Here is a 20,155-nt window from a genome sequence, read left to right as displayed (position 1 = left end):
GCACAAACATAACGCAAGGAACTGAGGTATGATGAGAAAGGCATTTGGCTTGCTCATAGCTATAAAAACACGCACATTTGTTCTAGTGAATAACACAAATGCACCTAAAACATTATCCTCTAAGACAATTGTATCAACAATATCTTTTTTAATTGTATAAAATACAATTCCAGAACCGAAGAATTTAACAGAGGAGAAAAGGGGCCCAACTTGTAACCTGAAATGCAGCAGCTCTGGTATCCCACCAAGCACGCAATCCCGCAGCACTCTTGGACTTGACCACTCTGCACCTGCAAATTTAGCAACCTCTGACCTACTTTCAGGCATGTTAGAGTCCAACTGTATTTACGCTGACAAAGACAAGCAAAGGTTGTGACGATTTATTGACGCAAGAGCTATTTCATGCTCCATGCCAGAAATTAATCAGTGGAGGAGGAGGAATTCTCTTTACGCACCCAGTTAGAAAGCGCTTTCTGCTGCTAAAACTGCTAAAAACAACAAGCTGAGGTCTTGCTTGACAAATGCAATCAAAAAAATTAAAAGGACAAATTTTACACAGCAGCTCCTTTAGAGAGACTTCAGCAATCACAAGAAGCTAGTGCCTGAACAAAACTATTATGCATACCTTTCCTCATGAAAAAGAAAACACATGAGAAGACTAGTTCAGAACATTCCCAAACCTTTTTCAACTTAAACCGGTGCTACGTTTGTTCAGATCACCCTGTCTCAAACACATTTGGGGGAGGCAGAGGTGACAATTAAGGTATACTGACCCTGCAAGTTGGTCACTGGCTCTACCTGCTGCAACTCTGGCTACAAAGGAGTAAACCAGAGGCAAAAGTCCTATGACCTATTTGAAAAAGCTACTGCATGAAGCTACACTTTAAGAGAAAAAAAACAAGAATTTTTAAGGCAGACTGAATGAACAGCATCACCCCTACCTGCCAAGAAGCCATCACGATAAACCTGTCAAGAGTTATGAGCCTGCAGAACAGGCCTTCCACCTGCTGGAAAGAAAAAGAAAAAAAAAAAAAAAAAAGGAAGAAAAAAAAAATCTAATGCCAATCAGATACTTGCTGCTGGCAGGGAACAGATGCCAAAGCCCTTTTTCTCGGTTTGTTAAGCTGTAAGCATCGCATGCCTTCGCCTGGCAAAGGTTGTATGAGACCAGTGGTACCTTATTTAGAATAAAGCAAGTACTTGGAAGTTTCAGAGATTTTTCTGAAGTGACAGATGTCAAAGTTTCAATACTTGGATGGGCTATTGGAGTTTGGTGTATGGGCTCTGGTCTTTTTATTCTTCTGGTTGATTTTTTGACCAGAGAAGGGGTATTAGCTTGGTCTAGTTCAGGCTTTTATGTCTTCCCACAAGAGCAGCTCAAGCATTTTATAGAACAGGAGCACACTAGTATGAAAAAAGTTTTAAACTAAGATGTTTCTTTTTATAGCCAGCATAAAACAAAGCTCAGCAGTTAAAGGAGAGGTAGAAGTCTGTTTAAGTAGAAAGTGCAAGTTTTGAACGCTGAAACAGAATAGCAAAAAATCCTTCTCAATTGATTACCTTAAAATCACTAGGCTTCACAGTTTTTCTGCCTGAAGGATTGTCAACTGATCAAAAATACTGAAACCAACTTTATAGAAGTAGTAAAAAAAACCTGCCCTCCAATCTCTCAACAAATAAACCAACCAAAGGGGGGCATTACCTATCTCCCAGCTGCACCCAACTTGACTAGCTGTATATCTAAAGTGACTGCACGTACAAATAACTGCATTGATCTTGGTCTATTGATTAGAAGGTGAAACCTGACAGCAAAGAGTCATTACACAGTAGTTCATGGATAGCAACATCTACTAAAAAAGTCAAAATACACAATACAATGAGTACACTGCCAAGAGAGGCATCAAACCCCACACCGCCTCACCCTAACGCTCACACTCCTTGCTATTACATAAAGTCTGATGGGGTTACACGACTGCAGCAGCCGCCTTGCAGGACAAAATGGTTACCTGAAGCCAAGGCTAGCAGTTTAAAGCTCACAAACTAGACCTCACTCCTACTACAATTTTCCCTGTAAAGCTATTTATGTGGTTTGGCAACTTAACAGCTACAAACAAAATGAGTACATAGATTCTTGAATAGTGAAAGGGTCAGGATTGATTTTTTTTTTTTTAAAGTGATTTCTTTGAATTCATCTGTCATTTCTCCAACATCCTGATCCCAGCCCTACCACAGAGCACAGCTGTAGCACAGTAAGAGTTTCCAGTAGTCCCCTACACTGCAAGCAGCTCTACCTCACCCGTCGTTAGGAGTTTCTCCCGGAGGAGAAGGTGGCACTGGCAAAATACTACTTGCTCATGTTCAAGTCAACAAGTATCAATACACAAAGGAAGATTTTTTTATTTTTTTTTTTCAGTGGTGGGATTATTTAGCCCTTGGTACAACCAAAACAGTGCAAAACAGAACTGATGGAATGGTTTTGTACAACTTCTCTCCATCAGTATCCCAGCACCCAGCTCCGGTGCTTACAGTGAAGGGCTCAGATACCACCACTCCACTCCTCACTCAGTGCAAGGAAGCAGACCCTCAAAAACATCAGTGGCTGACCACACAAGCTCTGAAGCAGAGGGAGACAACGCAACGCTCCTCACGCACCAAGGTTCAACTGTGCAATTCCCTGCAAATGCCAAAGCTTAAGCAGCTTCCAAAAGCAACTGGGCAGATGACAGAAACAGAAAAAGGACCAATAAAGTAAAATTTACCATGTCCAGCCCCCCAAAAAATCCAAGTCACATATGACTAGAGGTTGAGAGGGTACATTAACAGCTGTTGCCACAATCTCACCTGTTCTTACCCTCTTTCCCAGACATCCATGCTTAGATGCAGTCAGGTTCCCAGACCTGGTCTCCCCAGGGTTGACGTTGCACAGCCATCCTTGCAGAATGTACTCAGACTTCACAACTCATCCCTTCAAAATAAACCTGACATTGCTACATCAAAGTTGAGCAGACCAGATACAAACACTGGGAAGATTAAGTCTAGTCTGTGGATTCCCTGGCAAAGCCTGTTCAAAGGAGGATTAACGATGCCCCACTGAACCCCACACACATGCATGGTCTTCTGATAACACTCAGAAGAATTCGTGCCACCAGTGGTACCTTCAAGGTGAGTTTCTCCAGAGATGCTGGCTGACAAGCAGACAGGGAAAGGCCTTCACAATCAGAAGGATGCGTTGTATCACCACTTAGGGAAGTTAAACGACAACCAAAGAGAAGCAGCTTAGCAGTACTTTGTAAACAGACTTAGCTGAAGAACTTGTCAATATGAGTATATTAACTAGCAAAAATATTCCCCATTATGGTCTTGATATACGGACTCTCCCCTAGGGCTGACAGTGGCATGGGTGGGAAGTCAGTAAGCCCATAACCTATGGAGCCAGGTGAACACAGAGGATGGCTGTGCTATAACGTTCATAAGCTGCAACAGCAGCTTTCTAGGGTATTGCTGGATCTGGTCTATTCCTGAAGGTCTTTTACAGACTACTTATCTGGTTTTTAAGCGTTAAAAAATTAAACTTGAATCATGGTTCAAATTCAAGACAAATCCCTAAATTGTTACACTCAGCATACATTTCTTCTGTTTCAAAGAAGATATTAAGTAATCTTGATCTAGTTCAGTTTTAGAGATCACAGTGAGACAGGAGGATCTCAAAAAAGCCCACGAGTATTTTTATGTATGCAATTCAGCTTTCAATAGGTGCAAAATTTAATACTGCTTCATCCTTTTGAAAGGCTAAAAATTTGCTTCAACATTTCAGTATATCAGTCTATCAAGCATCATTAACCAAACTGTGACCATAGTTCCCAGGGGGAACACCAAGAGCTGTTGAGTATTTCAAAGCAAAAAAGGGCACTGCAGGTAAAGCATCCGGTTTTCCTAGTAACTGATGAAACAACAGTGTTTTGATTTTGGTTACAGAAACAAAATGTGTAAAAGATCTGCTGATATACTAATTTTAGTTTTCTTAAAGGAAGAATGAATTGTGTGACCCATTTCTCGTTAGTTAGCATACCAAAGATGCTAATGGAGATTCACTTGCCTGTTTTCTTCTTGCAAGGAAGTCACTGGAGCCATGGCCCCTACCCCAGCCAGCCTCTAGCTCTCAAACACCAATGGACAAGTGAAAGGAAAGCAAATACCACTATTCAGGAAATTAGAAAAAAAAGAAAGAGAAGGGATAGGAATAGAAAAGATGACAGCATCACACTGTACAAATGGCCACAGAGTCTCCACTCGGCCAGACCACCACAAGGGCTAAAAACCAAAGTGGACGCTGCAGTTTTACTCTGAAGCACAGCTGCAGAGAGGGTTAAACTCTGCTCATCCTACCTCGGTAACTGTGCAACACTACCAGTTAATTAGTTAGATCAATTATTTGAGATTTTACCCCACTGAGCATCTTTGAAGTTCTTAAGTGCAAATTCATGAAGACTAGAAAACAGCCATACAAAGCTACCCTAAAATCCATGCGGTGTTGTATTTCATAGGTGTTACCTATGAATAAGATCATTCTTGTTTATTTGTAATAATATATTTCTGCTGTCACAGTTAGGCCAAGAAAAGTATTCCATGCTTTACCCAGACTTTTGTCCACTCCACTTGGTATCTCAAACCTTGCAAGTGTCAGTACACTTCAAAAGGCCTTTCTTGCTTAGCAGCCTAAATAGAAAAGAACAAGGAGTGCAGGGAAATTCATGGTATATTGCAGCCTATGGGAGGAAAGGGACTTGTCAAGGCTTTACTGAAGGATGGGAGAATTAACACATCCACAATTTTTCCTTGTCCAGTCAGGCATCTGGTACTCCATGTTCAGTCACTCCTGGTTATTTTCTGACTGTAAAGTCAGTTTCTACAGATGTTAAGGGATAAAAAAAACCACTAAAAACTACACTAAAAGAAGAAACGTCATGGCAATTGTTTCTCCACTCTTCTCCCTGACCCAACAATATGAAAACTTCTTAAAAAAAAAATTCCAAAAGCTTTTGACCAAGAGCTCTCAAAAATAAGGGAATATTTTTTCTTTTGCAGTGAGGGTAAGCAGTACCTGTCAAAGCACAGGTAGCCAGACAGCCAAATTCCTAGACTTAAAGGATGAAAAGCACCGTGTATGGCTGACAGCCATCTGAGAATAAGTGGATTTTCTGCCCCTGCTCTTGAATCACTTTCAGAACCACTGGGATGACTGAAACATTCCTTCAACATCAGCTCTGTCCTAATTGATCTGACCACATCAAAGGCACACAAACAAGCCTCATCAGTATCAGAGCCTGGCACAAAGACGACAAGCTGAATAATTTAAAATAAACGCTGAGAATATACTCCTTGTTACAGTCCAGTAACAAATTTAATTTGGGGAAGTATACATGAGATAAGATACAGGTCAAACTGAGGTTGACCAAAAGTGAGTAGCAAAAATGTAGTAACCGTATAGAAAAGTGTTTCTCTCCTTTCCAAGTGAGACACGAAGTCCCAAGGACTATCTCAAATATTATCATCTGACTTTAAAAGTACAACCTTTTTTATATCCTTTTCCTACCCTGTACCTCATTCAAAATAATTCAGAGTTCTCTGCCTCTTATCATAAGTACCTGCTTCTCATCTTCACACTGCAGGATACATCACAGGCTAAAAAACTTACTTTAGAAACAGGCTTTTAAAGAATTCCAAAGTGCAAGAACTGCATTTAAAGAAAAAGTAGAAATGAGAGGAATGCACTTAGCAGGGACACTGACCTAGAAGGAACTTCAACTTGAACCCCAAGTTGAAGCACAAAACAATTCTTCTCTTTTGAGGGTACAATCAAAACCTTGTACAGAAAGTCTCAACTATTTGATTCTCCAGAAAGTGAAAACTTCACAGGTTTCATGGTAGCAGCCTTAAAACTTTCAAGGTTCACAAAATGATACTGTTGTTCTTAGAGGAAATCCAGGACAGGCTCAGCTTACACATAAGTAAGAATCAGAATGCAGGTGGAGTAGGTATTCTGTCGGAGGTTGAAGAAAGAAAAGTAAATGGAGACATGCCCAGTTCCCATCCGCAACGGTTTTCAGCTCCTCTAACCAAAGCTTCTTGCTGTCAGATTTTGTTGCTGACTTTACTTCTCAAGCAACCTCAAAGTGCCCCCCAAACCTGGGGGACCAGACTGCTCAGGGCAACAGCTTCAAGGCACAGCAGTAGCTCTTGCTACTGAGTTCCTACTCCACATGCTCAACGCTTATCCTACTGCTGTAAAGGACAGGCAGTAGCATCCCTTCAAAGGAGTTCCTGTTACTTCTGCTGGGCCTGAAAAACAGTCGAACTTTTCCCCAAAACTTCAGCTTCCCATGAAGCACACACATGGCAGTGTGGGAGGAGGACAGTTCTGGAGAAATCTTTGTATTTCCATGTAGAGAAAAGACAGCATCAGAGATAATGAGGTTCTACCTATACTCACTACTAGTAGTGTTTTACTTGTACACAGGAGCCCGAGTACCCAGTGTAGAATAACCTAGTCATAATGAACTGGAGCACCAGACAGGTAGGGGGAAGCAGGGATACACCCTGTCCCAACGTTCTTCCAGACAACAGCCAGCAAGTATCAGTTGTGCCCCAGTCCTGCTAAAGGAGGACTGGAATTTACTCCTCTAGTCCTTACGTTTATTGAAAGAATGCTCTTGCCCCCAGATAACTTACAGAAACAGACTCATTACTGCCAGAAAGTAGGTCAGTGTCATTTAAAGCCAGTTTGAAATGCATCTCCACGGAAACTTCTTAATCTTTAAAAAGAGAACACATAAAATATTTATTGGATGGTGCAAAATGTTTGAGAGACTAACAGGGAAAGCTCTTACGTATACTGCATGAAATGGCTTTCCATGCCTCACTGAGCCACGGAGTATGAAAGGAGACTGGCTTCTTGCACTCAGCAGATAAAACACCATACAAAAGTACTTATCAATCTAGCAAATCACAGCGCATGACTTGCTCACTCATTTTCCCAGTGCTGTGTGATCATGAAGCTTTCTGCTTTTTCTGGTATCTCCTCTCAGTCTTAATGATCCTGCTGCAGATTTTTCCATATCAGATAGGCAGCTCATTCTTAAACTTCAATATTCCTAATTATCAAACATTCAGCATTTCAAAATGTAAATAAAATTTGCATCTCCACAAGAGTAGCTCTGAAGGAAGAATATAGCATTTGCATTCAGACTGGCTAATTCCTGTAAGATAACATTTCATAAACAAAATGCTTCATTGAACATGGAGATTTTCAGCTTTTACAAAGGAAAGTGAACTTTAAACAAATACAAATCAGTTGAGTGATTAACTTTAAGTGTTTTGGTTTTTTAAACTAATCTTTATGTATAACTAGTATCAGCAGAACAATCTTTACTGATTAAAGAACCAAATGATAGTGAAACTCAAGCCACTGAAAATTAAGGGGAGAGGCAGAAGGCAACCACAAGAAATCATTTAAGGTCAACACGAGAAAAAAATAAACAAAAGAAAACAAAAAAAATCCCACACATACAACCCAGTCAGCCTGAGTAAGATGAGCAGCATCAGCACCACAGGTTACATAAGGTAAGTTTAAATTGTGGGCAATGTAACAGATTAAGTGAAACTAAACACGCTTTCCCCTGCCCCCCCAAGCTTTGTCATAATCCTAAATGTTATCTTAATTAGCCTAATTTTCTTAATTATACTTTGCAGCAACTTGATCTCTTATAGCACAATTTCAGCATTTTTTTCAGCTTTGTTTCAGCACTAGAAGAAGCAGTGACTCCTCTGCCAAAAGCCAAAGGGCACACGATGCCTCTGAGCTTTGTCTTGACTAGGTCTACATAGCCTCCTGCTCCCATCACTGCAGGGGAAAGCCTGTCCTCCTGCCACCCCACCCTCCAATTTCAGCCCCTTTCCCCTTCCTCTCTTCATCCTGCCCAGCAGTTCCACCCAAAGCGATTCCATTCCTGCCCAGGAATCCACAAAACCTACTGACGCCTGCAGGGAGCTGGTCGTTCCTCCAGAGCAGTGGGCACCACACAATGAAGGGCACACGGTGCTTGCCACAAGAGGGACACCAGCAGCCCACCTGCTTCTCCTGCTCCTCACGCACACAGCGCACCCACATATGTTTTAGTGGCAAGTTAAGTTCACAAGAGCTGCTGGTCTTAACCCAAAGCTCAAGTAGAGGACTGTGGAGAGCACTTTTGGCCCAGAAAGCAAAGGTCAAGGTCTTTACCCTATGTCTAGGGCTCAAGACAGATTGATTTACCCATTGGAAGTTCTTGAGGATTAGCTTCTCCCACCTGGGTATTCTTACTTCTCCAAAAGTTATTTCTTATTCTCTGAGAAAGATTACTCCAAAATATAAAAAAAAGAAGTGGCAGTGATGGGGGAAGAATGAGGGGGGGATGTCATACTTTTCTTAGACAACTTAGTCTTCTCCATATTTTTTCACCTTGTTCAGTTTCGCCTTCAGTACTCAACTCTTTTCACAAGAGGTTTGCAGAGCCGAAGTAGAAAAAAAAATAAAAAGAAAAAAACAAACCACTTTCATTCATCTATGCTGCAACAATTTTATGGCACTGTTCCTAAAACATCCCATTAGTGATAGGTTTGGAGAAGATTAGAGAAGAAAGCTTGTATCCACTGAAGCAAGGTTTAATAGGCTCTTGAGTTAAGCCAGAGCCTTCCCTTAAACAATGCACATCATTAGTAATAATTACCTGTAGCCATATAATCAAAATAGCTATCATAACTGACATGAGAAGTGCAGATGTCATCTTTGGCAATGTTTGGAAAACATTTCTACCAATTATTATAAAACTAACTCTAAAAGAGAAACAAGCAATAAGAATACCACAGTGTAAGCCAGGGGTAAAAAGCCACCATGATACACTGTAGAATTGCAACCCAAGGCTTAGAAATATAACCAAATAAGAACCCAACACCTAGGACAGGCACCAGGAGAACTTCTAAACAGCATGTGATGAGAAGTAAGACTTTGTGGAAGTTGATATTGCTTGAAAATATTTTCATACAAAGCCTACCTGCAGAACACTATTCCGTAAAAAAATAGTACCACAAGATCATTTCCTCCACTTTTTCAGTTTTATGAAAGTTTTTCACCCTTTAAACGATCTCCAGTGAACCAGTTGACGATGGGCCATGCCTGAGTTTCTATAATGTCCTTCATTTCAAGGGTTACTGTTAATAGGAAGTTTAAGCTGTATTTCTAAATAATGAAACTGCAATAATTTCTTTATGTTTGAAAGAGCTAGCTACCAGAATAGACAAAACTTTCCCTTATTAGTAGCCTTATTTTCTACCAAACACTCATACAGTAATCACAACTTTTAATTCTTACTGAGCCATCCCATACCTCACTCGAAGGTCTTATGTGACAAGGGCCAAAAAGGTTCAGGAACAGCAGCACAGGAGAACACACATATGTCCAAAGCCATCCAGCTGAGCTCCACTTCCCTGGGTTTTGATTAGACCAGCCCTCTCGGCAAGACCCACTATAGACACGGTTGTTCGAAAAAAGTAGGCTCAAACCGGTTTTTAGCATTACAGAAACACTTCTTACATGAGAAGCTTCTTGTTTTCTTTCATTAGCCCTTCTTACGTGACTCCCTGCTACACCATCAGCACAGAACTTGAGTAAAAGTATCAGAACCAGTAAAAAGAGGCAAGACAAAAAAAGGTTAGCAGATGAATTAAAGGAAAACAAGACAAATCAGGCTTCCAATACTCCTGCATCAACAGAACAGCCCAACTAAGAAGGACATTCCCCTTTCCCAAATATCTGGAGAGCTGGTCCTTAAGAAGTAAAGAAATATCAAGTTCAGTTTGTTTGTTCATTTTTGAATATAGGTATATATTTAACCTATCCCACCACAATGAGGAGAAAAAAAATCAGGCAGCCATTAGCTCCTCAGTCTCACTCATCTTTGAAACAGTAAAGTATTCAAATAACCAGCCACTTATTTGAAGAACAGATCTCTTGAAAAACATCACATTGCAAGAAATGTGTCACAGGTGAATACCTATATGCACTCTACTCATACAAATATACTTAGTTTCCCAACTCCCCATAGTACCAGAAGCAAATTTCAAAATCTAAGACACTGCTACATTATGGAAGTAGAAGCCAGATTTTTTTCTTTTTGATAATACTGATAATTTTAGAGACTTATAAACTCATTTCAGTTCCTACATGAGTCAGATTTTCAGTACTGCTGCTTGTAAACTCCAGCATCCCTATTTACTGCACCATTTCTTGCTCCCAGCTTCAGAAACACAAATGGGCTGCTAGAAGTAATTCTGAAGAAAATATAAAATTCTTCCCCAACAAATACACAGCTCCTTAAATCTTAGGAGCTCTTCGTTGGCTTTTAACACTTCAGTCTTATTTGACTGTTAACCCAAAACTGGTTAAACTGAAGTCACAAAAGTAACCTCTCAAAGGCATAGTTAAATAAGTACGTTCACATGCCTTGTCATTGTTGGATTACTTTCTTCCCAGCAGTCATTTTCTCTACCATAAACTGAAACAGTCAAAGCAGACATATCAGAGCACAATTAAAATTCCTCTTCCAAAGCACAAGCTCACAAAGCTCTGCATAACATAAAATTACCTGAAACTCGCTAAATACAAACGTATGAGACAACGTTAAGCTAGAAAGCAGGCAATGGAGTATCTACAGATCCTCTTGACAGACAGAAATGCGCAATTTTGTAGTAGTGATCAATCGTATGTCTTAAGTTACGAGACACATTAGGGATAATCTCCCAGGCAACATTGAGATGGATCAATTGACTCTTGTTCCAGCAAAACTATTCTTTCCTACTAAAAAGTACTTTAAAAGTCAGAGTTTTCTTAAATATCAATACACACCAGCAGAACCATGACCATTCCTTAGAGGTACACTACACACCATTAAGACTTATCAGCATAGATTTAACAAATTAAACATTTGGTTAACATCTCAGAAAACACCTACAACTTTCAGTGACATGTAATGCAATAATTAGAAACCTAAAAATGGCAAGATTTCCTTGTAACTCTGGTATCAGCAAAACCATTTTCCATCTTGACGCAAAGTCTTGGTTTTAAGCAAAGTAGCAGTACAGGGAGAGGGACTGGATTATCATTTCAGCACAATAAAAAGTCTGTTCATGCAACAAATACATGGTGTTTTACTGTCCTTACTAGATTTAAAGTGGTTTTGCCCTTACCTGGATGGCTTTGGGAGCTCATTGCTAGTAACGTCTAGTCCTTTGGAGAAGGGATTCAAGACGGATCAGTTTCCACGCCAGTAACAGCAGCTCTAAAGAGCTCCAATGCTTCACCAATACATAGAAATTGGAAGTGGGGATTAAATCATGGCCACCTTATAAAATCCAGGGCACAGTGACATGCTGAGTCGTATAAGAAGTAATCCAATAGGGTGGCAGAATATCTTCTAATGGCTTTCAAAATGGAAACCTGCAATTCAAGAAAAAAAGGTGTCTACATCAGAGAATTAAGATTTACAACTATTTAAATTACACATTATATAGCATATTTATCCCCAGAAGAAAAGATTAAACTAGGATACTATTTTAGACATAAAGGTTGCAGAGAGAGTAATTTTCAGAGTTACAGATGTAATTTTAATTAATAACCATAAAAATGCAGACTAATATTTAACATCATAAAAAAACAAATCAAAAAACACTTTTCAATTACACATTTGAGTCTTAAAAACCCAAACTTGCATGTTAATTCTGGTCTTCCAACAGCACCATATGAAGCCACTTCAGTCCAACAGCTTCCATATTTTAAAAGCCATATGTATGAGTGGTAACTGTACTTCACGCATCTGTTCCCCAAAGAAGTCTAAAGAAAAATTCCTCGGTGCCAAGAAGTGGTCTTGGAGCAGGAAGGAAAAAAAACCCACACAATCAATTCTACTCCCACTCCACCCAAGCCTCCAGCAGAATATTAAGAAGAGACTTCACACTGCCCCAGGGGGGAAAAAATCCACCATTCCCAATTATTTTTAAGCCGTACATTAGAGAGAGGAAGAAGAGAGGGAAAAAAACCACTGAGTTGGCAACCTAGTGTACCCCTGCCCTCTCCAAAATAAAAACATAAAAGCAGTAGATACCATAGCTTATAGAAACCCCCACCTCAGAGGCCCCCACAGATGGTGTCTCTGATGCAACCAGCAATACTTACACCAAAAGAACCTGCTGCAAGGTGTCCTGAAGTTCAGTTTGGGGGGCTCGGGGGTTTTTTGGCACTCTACCAAGTGGCATCCAGCATTTCTAAATAGCCATGTTTTACAGGCAGGGTATCTCAGGGAGATTGCTCTGTTTCAACATACATAGAGAGACCTGTCACTAATGCATGCTACCAGCTAAAGCTACTGAAACAGATTAAACCAAATCGTGTCCTTTATGCAAAGTATTTCACAACCACAGGTTATTTCCCTTCTTTGCACCGAAAAAGTCATCAGCCTTCATGCTCCCAAGAGATAACCCCTCCCGGATACTGAGGATGACGTGTTAACAGACAGCTGGTACGTGGAGGAGTTCCTCACTGCCCTGACAAGACATTTCTGCCCTCGCAGCTTGGCTAGCAAGAACAGTTTATACCCAGCACTCCCTAACCCACTTCAGACATGAAGTCAGCCTGCTGGCAGAAGCCAGCTAGTTAACCCATCTAAAGTAATTCAGCTGACTCTGCACAAAGCAGAGCAGGGAGCACTCACCCCAAACTGCTCCACCAGCAGATCTGAGGGTGTGGTGACCTCCAGCAAAGAGACAGCAATATTCCTTGGGTGGGGGATGATTATGATAGTAACTACTACTGCCGCTTGCACAATAAGCATCTGTCCACAACTTATCTGCGCCATTACATTTCAAGTAGTCCCGTCTATTCTTGGAAGAGCTCTTATGATGCTCAGATATTCGTGTTCCTCTCCAATAAGGCAGCAAAACCAGATCTAAGACTTAAATACCACCACAGTGACTTATGATGGGCCTTGCTTTATAATGGTACTTCCCTGGTTTGCAGAATAATGCCCAAGCAGATGCTGCTGAACAAAGAGGCCTTCCTTGCTGTATTTCATTAAAACACCTCCTTAATTGGTTGTTTCTCTCTACTCCAAGCGTCTCAGCATTACTACACTCCAAGTTCCTCTGCTCATCTTGCATTTTTAGAGACCTGGAACAGTCTTTCATGTTATGTGTCAAATTCAAGAGAAAATTACTTAAGTGTCATTTCTAATCCTTGCAGGTCTCTGCCATCCAAACATTCAAGATCTTCCAGTTCCATTAATTTGCATATCCTGTTGAAGAGAGTCGGGTCAGCTTAGACCAGGCATTAGCAAAATATTAACATCATTTATTTCCAATAAAAACAGCAGGTAACGTTATAGCATAAGCAGTCTTAGCTGTAGACAAAAAGGATTTGGAATGGAGTTAACAGATTTCTGTCTACTCATTTTCACACTGCAAGAATGAAGTACGGACCATGAATGTGATGTGTATGCATTTCCCAAAGAAACTGGACTGAAACAGTAGCAGAAAATGCATTTAACAGCACCACCGGTTTACCTATTCCCACTTCTTTCCCAAGAGGTCTGTCTAAATTCAGTAAGACATGAGAGACACCCAAAATATTAAGCTTCTTCATGTTTTAGTAACACTAGTGCCTGGTCAGAGTAGAGATGACAAAATAACCATGATCAGATGGTCAAGCTACAGTTTTATTTCACTTATACTTTTTTTTCTTTTTGAAATGTTTCCTGCACTTCTAGCAGACTGAGTAAAGTATAAGCAAAACACACCTTTCCAGGATACAGACAGCAGTCATGTCTCAACTTAGCTGCCCACCAAACTCTAATTTTCAGTTACCACTTGCGCAAATCTCAATGCAGTCCAATGAGACATTTCCAAAGCAGTCAAGATTTGTTGTCAGGCCCCTATCTGCAACAATTCTTATGTAAATTTGTCATTTTGTCACTGTCTCACAAAAACACTTCACAAATTAGGAGAAGCATAATGCTGTCTACCCCTATGCCTAGGATATTTGGAGGTCTATAAGGTTTTCCAAGCAAATTCTCTCATTTCAAAAAAAAAAAAAAAAAAAAAAAAAAAAAATCAGAGCTTGTTTTACTTCTACTCCACTGCCTTCCAGGACAAGGGCCATCACCTCTGGCCTGCACATCTCGGCCGTAAGAACAGCGAGTCCACCCCACGCATCGTCTGGAGGCACGCTCCTTCCGAGCTCTTCAGGCACGGGCAAGGACTGGGTCATGGCCAGGACGAGCTGCTTAGGCAGCCTGCCCACTACTAACCCAGACACACGCTGTACGTGATGGGGATGAGTATGTGTTTGTTTATAGCAGCACGATCCTCTCATGAGTAACTTCATAACCAACTATTTTGGCCAGACAAGTTGCTCACCTTCCTTTTTTGGGGGGAGCAGGATCATGGGCGCTGCAGGCTTCGCTGCACGCATGCTCAGGTCAGACTCACTGGGCTCCAGTGTGCAGAAAAAAAGATGGACAACTGCTGCCACAGGAGCATTTCGCTTAGCCTCCCTGCTGTCTCCAAGCGAGCCCCAGGACTGCCTGCTGGCTAGGTGAATTTTCTTGGCAGACACCAAGCAGCGGCATATCGACCATGCTGGCTTTGGCACTTCACATGGAGTCCTTCCCTAGGCACAGAGCAAAGAGCAGCCAAAGAGCATCCGCACACAAGACAGCGGATGGCACTGCACATTTCAGACTACAGGGCAGAAAGACGGAGCAGAATTGTAGGCTAAAACAAGCAGGTGTGTAAAACACACCCTCTTATTTCATCAGGTGTAGCAAACAGGACTGGTATAATCAAGCTTTCTGCATTGCAGAAGAGTTGTTCAGAGCCTGGTCTCTGCTAGATTTTTAAAAAAGTCTGGAATAGGAGCACAAAGAGCAAATTAATGCCTATTTATGTCAGCCTATTTCTACCAGGGTATGCCTCAGAGCACATGCTCCCTAAAACCATGCAGGCTGGTGCTTCTGCAGCTGTATCCTCATCACATCCCTGGTTCAGAAGGTAGCCACGGCCTGAGTGTGCTGTCACTTCCTTGTCACCAGCTGATAATGAGCCTCCATATCTGCAGTCAGCACACCGTAAGAGACGGACTGAGGGGCTGCAACCTCAGCAAAAGCCCCTTGTTTCTCAGTTGATTTGGTGCCTCAACAAACCACCGTCCCTTACTATACACTTTCCCTAGATTAAAGGCACTACTAGTCATTTTAGCTCTTCTCTTATTCATCTCCTACCAGCAAGTACATCACAACACGGTTTGTCCTCAACAGCACAGCAGGCAGACCTTTTGTCATTTGTGTCAAGGAAGGGATGAGTCTGCTTTAAATACTTTCCTGAGGCTTCAATTGCTTATTTCAGAAGCTGCAAAGAAAACAGTGGCAAATTCATCAACAGGCTGGGTCATCACACATGCCAAGTTTAAATCACCTGTACACAGGAATAATGCATATAGGGAGAAAGCATATGACTCTAAACACAAAACTGTTTAACAGCTCTCTAAAACAAACTGCATTTCTAACCCTGAGCAGTGGTCCCTCACCTTCTTCCTCTCCAACTGCATGACCAGGCTTGCCCCCGCAAAACCACACACGACACAGCTGCACAACTCGGTTCTACGCTATTCCTTCCACACACTTTCCAAGACCACTTTTTCCCCACTGCACATCTAGCCAACCATTAAGAGACTGAATTGCATGTGAACTAGGAAATGTAACCAATCCAACAGTTTTCCAAGTCTGTTTCCATAAATTTTGCAGCTGCTGAAAGCTTTTTTTTTTAATAACAAGTAACAGGAATCTTATAGTTGCACCATACAAACATTTTGACAGTATGAATCTTCACCTTCCTCCTCTCCGCCCATTCCAGATGTGCCTCTCTACTAGTCACAAGTACAGATGTGCAGTAATCAGTAATTAAAGTTATGATAGAGATTTACAAAGCTCTATTTTTCAGAGCTTAAATTGCTATAGTACTTCAGCCAAGATAAAAATCTTGGCCTAAGGGTGAAGTTTCAAGATTGTTTTAAGCCAAGTAAGTCTGGTTGGTTCAGGATACCCAGCTATCGATGACCTTGCTTCATCTGCAGGCCCTCTCAGACACATGCCATCAACACCCCCAGATGGCAACACTACAGCCAGCTGACAAGATCACTTGAAAACCTCAGTTAAACAGAACTTAACTGCCTGCTGACTCAATGCATCAAAACATGGTGTAAGTCATACACCTGCTATGGCCATCGCTGTGCTTTGAAGTTTATTTCTAGGTCCAGAGAAAGCTGCTCTGTCTTTCAGACCCCGGAATGTTAAAAGCTTTGCAGAAGACGCTGCCTTTTAGCAGAACAAGGAAGTCAGCTCTACGAAGACAACAGCAGAAGGGATGCTAGGAGAATGCCTTCTGCATCCTGGCACTTCTTTAGCAACACTCCAACACCACAGGGTTTCATCTCCAAAAGTCATGGAAACACCCATCTTCCGAAAAGCATTATCACCAATTCTTCTGGCTGACACTGCAGATGAAACACCAATAACAAGATTAATTTTTTTCCCCCCCTCAAGTCTACTGAGGTATTAGATTCCTTGCTGCATTAACAGGCAAACAGGATGAAGTTTAATCCCACATGCTCCAGGTAAGATGATGACAACATCATCTTGATGCTTGCTTGGATTCCTACGCGTAACATGCAGCCTGAGAACAAGCCAACGCTGCAGCATGCACATGCTTCACACAGGCTCACAGACCTAATGAGAGGCAGTGCCTCTGTTGGAGCTTATTGATTAAATCTCTCCTTTGACAACAGATCCTGAACTTTACCCAGAGGAGAAAGAAAAAGCTGTCTTTGCTTTTCAGGGATTGTTTATAAAATACTGCCAATATAGGATCTACATATGAAAGGAGGAGAGGACAAGGAAGAGGCATATAGCTGTTTGAAAACAGTAATAATTTACTATGACCACAAAATGATTTACTGCATCTTTACTTAGAGCAGAGGCAGTGTGAAACAGTCTCCCGGGGTGATTTGTCTCTCTAGGGACAATGTCTCCAGAGCCACCACTTTGCAAGATGACAAAAGCAGTGGCAGTAGTCCTGAGGACCCACACAACGCTTTGACATCGCCACTTCAACTCTACTTCTCAAGCAGAATACAGCTTTACTGAATCTGTCCCAAGAGACCAAGTTTCACAAGCATTGCCCACTTCAGAAGTGCTGGTTTTCCTACAGTTTCAGCAATACCCAAAACAGAGCTCTCCCAGGAAACATATTTGCAAGCCTCAAACAACATCAGACATCCTGTCAGAGTTAAGTCTCTGAAGACAATGTTTCTGTCTCTAAAAACATACTGCAGGAGTAGCAGGCTGCACTGTAAAATACACCATCAGCTTAACACTCAGCTATGGATAGAAGAACAACTAGAATACCATGACAGTAATAGAAAATAAAAATAGAACACCAAATTTGCTGCTGTATTAGCCCAGTTCCTCAAAAATCATTAATGTTTTGTGCAAGCCTGGACACTCCCCCTCCATTTCCAAGTACACAGTACAGGAGTTTCAAAAGAAGGGCAAGAAAAAAAAAAAATGATCAGAGGTGTGGTACAAATTCCTCAGGTGAAACAGATTATACATCTTCAGCCCAGAACAGAGATGACTTAAGGATATTACAGCGATGCAGAATCATGATTAATACAGAGAAGTCACCAATCACTCTGTTTTCCATCTATGTCTTTCAGAGCAGGAAGTTTTCCCCATTCTTTTTCTGGGAGAGAAGTTGGGTGGACACAGAAGGGAGAGAACATATCAGAAAAGATACTTTCAGTGGCAAGGCGAAGCAGAGAGCGTTACATGTTCCTTCTTAGCTGCACTGAGAAACTCTGACTCGGGGTGCTGGAGAAAGCAAAAGTTTTCCTGAATTCCAAAACCAAATGGACACACTTCTTAGAAAAGAGGACAAACACCAAGTGCTTCTGCACAAGGCCAGGAAACTCATGAGACAAATCACTGGCTCACAAGAGAGTGCTTCAGAAAAGTGTCGCTACATGCATGTCCTGTTGTGAAACGCCTCCCAAGGTACATCATCTTGGATGCTGCTGGAGAACATGGCAATCAAGTACCTTTAAAGACAAAAGCCCACCTACACACCAACCTACAGTCACCAAATCAACTCAACTTTGCCTTGCCCTACACTGACATGACAGTCCCATCTTGCAAAATATAAAGTTTACTCCTTATAACTTTCTATATTGCACTGAAAACACATACCAAACTCATACCAATCACATACCAAAATTAGTTTCCACACAAGTGGTGAGTACAACTGCATTCATTAAGTTAAAGAAAATACTTGAGTGAACTGGCAGGGAGAAGTACCTACACAGCACTCAAATATCCACATGGAAGGAGAACAGAGAGCAAAATCAGTTTGAGTACCTGAAGCCTTCATTACAGTTAGAACTGTATAACTAATAATTAAACAGAAAACCCAACCTATTACAGCTGTTGCAAATAGTTTCTCACTGATAGTATACTAGGTACATACATGTCACACTACAGATCCAAACTGACCAGTCTAGCCCTTATTACTAGGGCATCCCACCTTTGCTAAGCTCGTTGATTCCATACTCGTACCTTGCAGTAGCAAAACCAGAGGCACCTACCTTTAAGATCAAAAGCTCAACACAATTATTCAAATGTACTAACCATCTAAGAAATACAGAAGCATTACCCAGTACTTCAAGGAATTAAAACACAGTACATTTGTTTAGCAAACGCTGACATTTCAATGCCAGCCATTACAAATGCTATTCTCACATGACAGCCTAGAGTAGAACAAATACGGTGTTTCCGCCTCTCCCGTAAACTTCCACTTTCAAACACATGCTGTGAAGATTTATTGCTTACATGCTCACACTAAACATTTTAACTTTGTGACAGGTTTTGTATGGTATAATGTTCAGAAAGAGATTCAATCTTTAACCACATTTGTCCTAAGTGTTAAATTACAGTATATGTACATTAAGAGTTCAAGAATAACTGATACCTACTCTGTATTTTTGCAGTTCCTTCAGGGAAGGCTGTAATACGTTGCTAGACAGTCCCTGGTAGTTGCTTTTGGAGCAATCCTGCCATTATTTCAGACAGCGGCTTGTTAAGCAAGCCTTTGCAATATAAGCAGTGCTATACATGCACTGAAGTCACCATCAGACATTAAAAGTAAACAAAATGAACAGCCACAAATGGCAAGACACTATTAACTAATTGTGAGCTACTTTATTAACACAGAACTAATCCACAGCTATTCAAGGGTAGCAAGCCTATATAGAAATAATTAATCTAATTATGTGTAACAGAAATTCCCAATAAAAATCATCAAGAAAAATTGCTTTCTACAGTTTCATACTCCTTTGCTGCTTATTGTCCAGAAACACTCCAGTACTAATGTCCACGGCACACAGATACCTTAAGTAAGGCTGCCTTTCCCAGGCTCTTTTCAGTTGTGTTTCAGAGTAAAGTCAGCTGCTCACTGATCTCTGGTGGCAGCCCTTGCACTTCAGTCATGTAAATCCAAATGCTGAGACACTAGCCCAAACTAAAAACACAGAGGACACTGATACTTCAGTAGAAGCAAGGAACTCTTCACCCATTTCAATGTTAAATTAACAGATACCTGCCACTGTTCAAGCTTACCCCTAGCAGAAGTCTGCAAGTTTTCCTCACTAAGCTTTAAACCAAGGGCTACTTGGAAGAATATGCTTTTTGCGTATTCTGCGCAAAACCCCTCATGATACCAGCTATAGACACTTCCGCAAACCACCAACTTGATCGAGTTACAGCTGCTTTGAAAGCTGAAGGTGCCTCCTTCATGTCCTTAGATCTTCTGGTGGACACCATGAAACACCTAAAATTTTTGTGGCTCTTCTTCAATGCTAGGAGTACACAGAAGTATTAACATTATTTCTACTTCCACAGATTTCACACCAATAGCAATACTACTGGGTAGCTGAAGTGGGGATCTGCTGACATCTCCTCTATTT

The 20,155-nt window shown here is 41.1% G+C and overlaps 1 protein-coding gene across 12 annotated transcripts in view; it reads right to left on the bottom strand.

The window, feature by feature from the left end:
- Window positions 1–20,155, bottom strand: part of HDAC4 (histone deacetylase 4) — a 269,534-nt gene that overhangs the window by 230,183 nt on the left and 19,196 nt on the right. For 5 of the 12 annotated variants that reach the window (XM_087731756.1, XM_087731759.1, XM_087731758.1 and 2 more), the window contains exon 1: window positions 218–280. The exons of 1 other annotated variant lie outside the window; for it this stretch is intronic. Coding sequence is in view for 6 of the 11 variants with exons in the window: in XM_087731765.1 (XP_087587891.1) it covers window positions 11,281–11,302 (22 nt within the window). In the remaining 5 variants the exon portion in view is untranslated. Of the gene's footprint in view, window positions 1–217; window positions 281–11,280; window positions 11,531–12,265; window positions 12,400–12,800; window positions 12,844–20,155 lie in introns of those variants that run through there. 6 more of the 12 variants (XM_087731761.1, XM_087731763.1, XM_087731767.1 and 3 more) reach the window with 3 other exon arrangements.

This window comes from Nipponia nippon, unplaced genomic scaffold, assembly GCF_047370975.1.
Source record: "Nipponia nippon isolate SJK-2023a ecotype South Korea unplaced genomic scaffold, ASM4737097v1 scaffold_5, whole genome shotgun sequence".
Taxonomy (NCBI): Eukaryota; Metazoa; Chordata; class Aves; order Pelecaniformes; family Threskiornithidae; genus Nipponia; species Nipponia nippon.
This window is presented reverse-complemented; position numbering and strand designations above follow the sequence as displayed.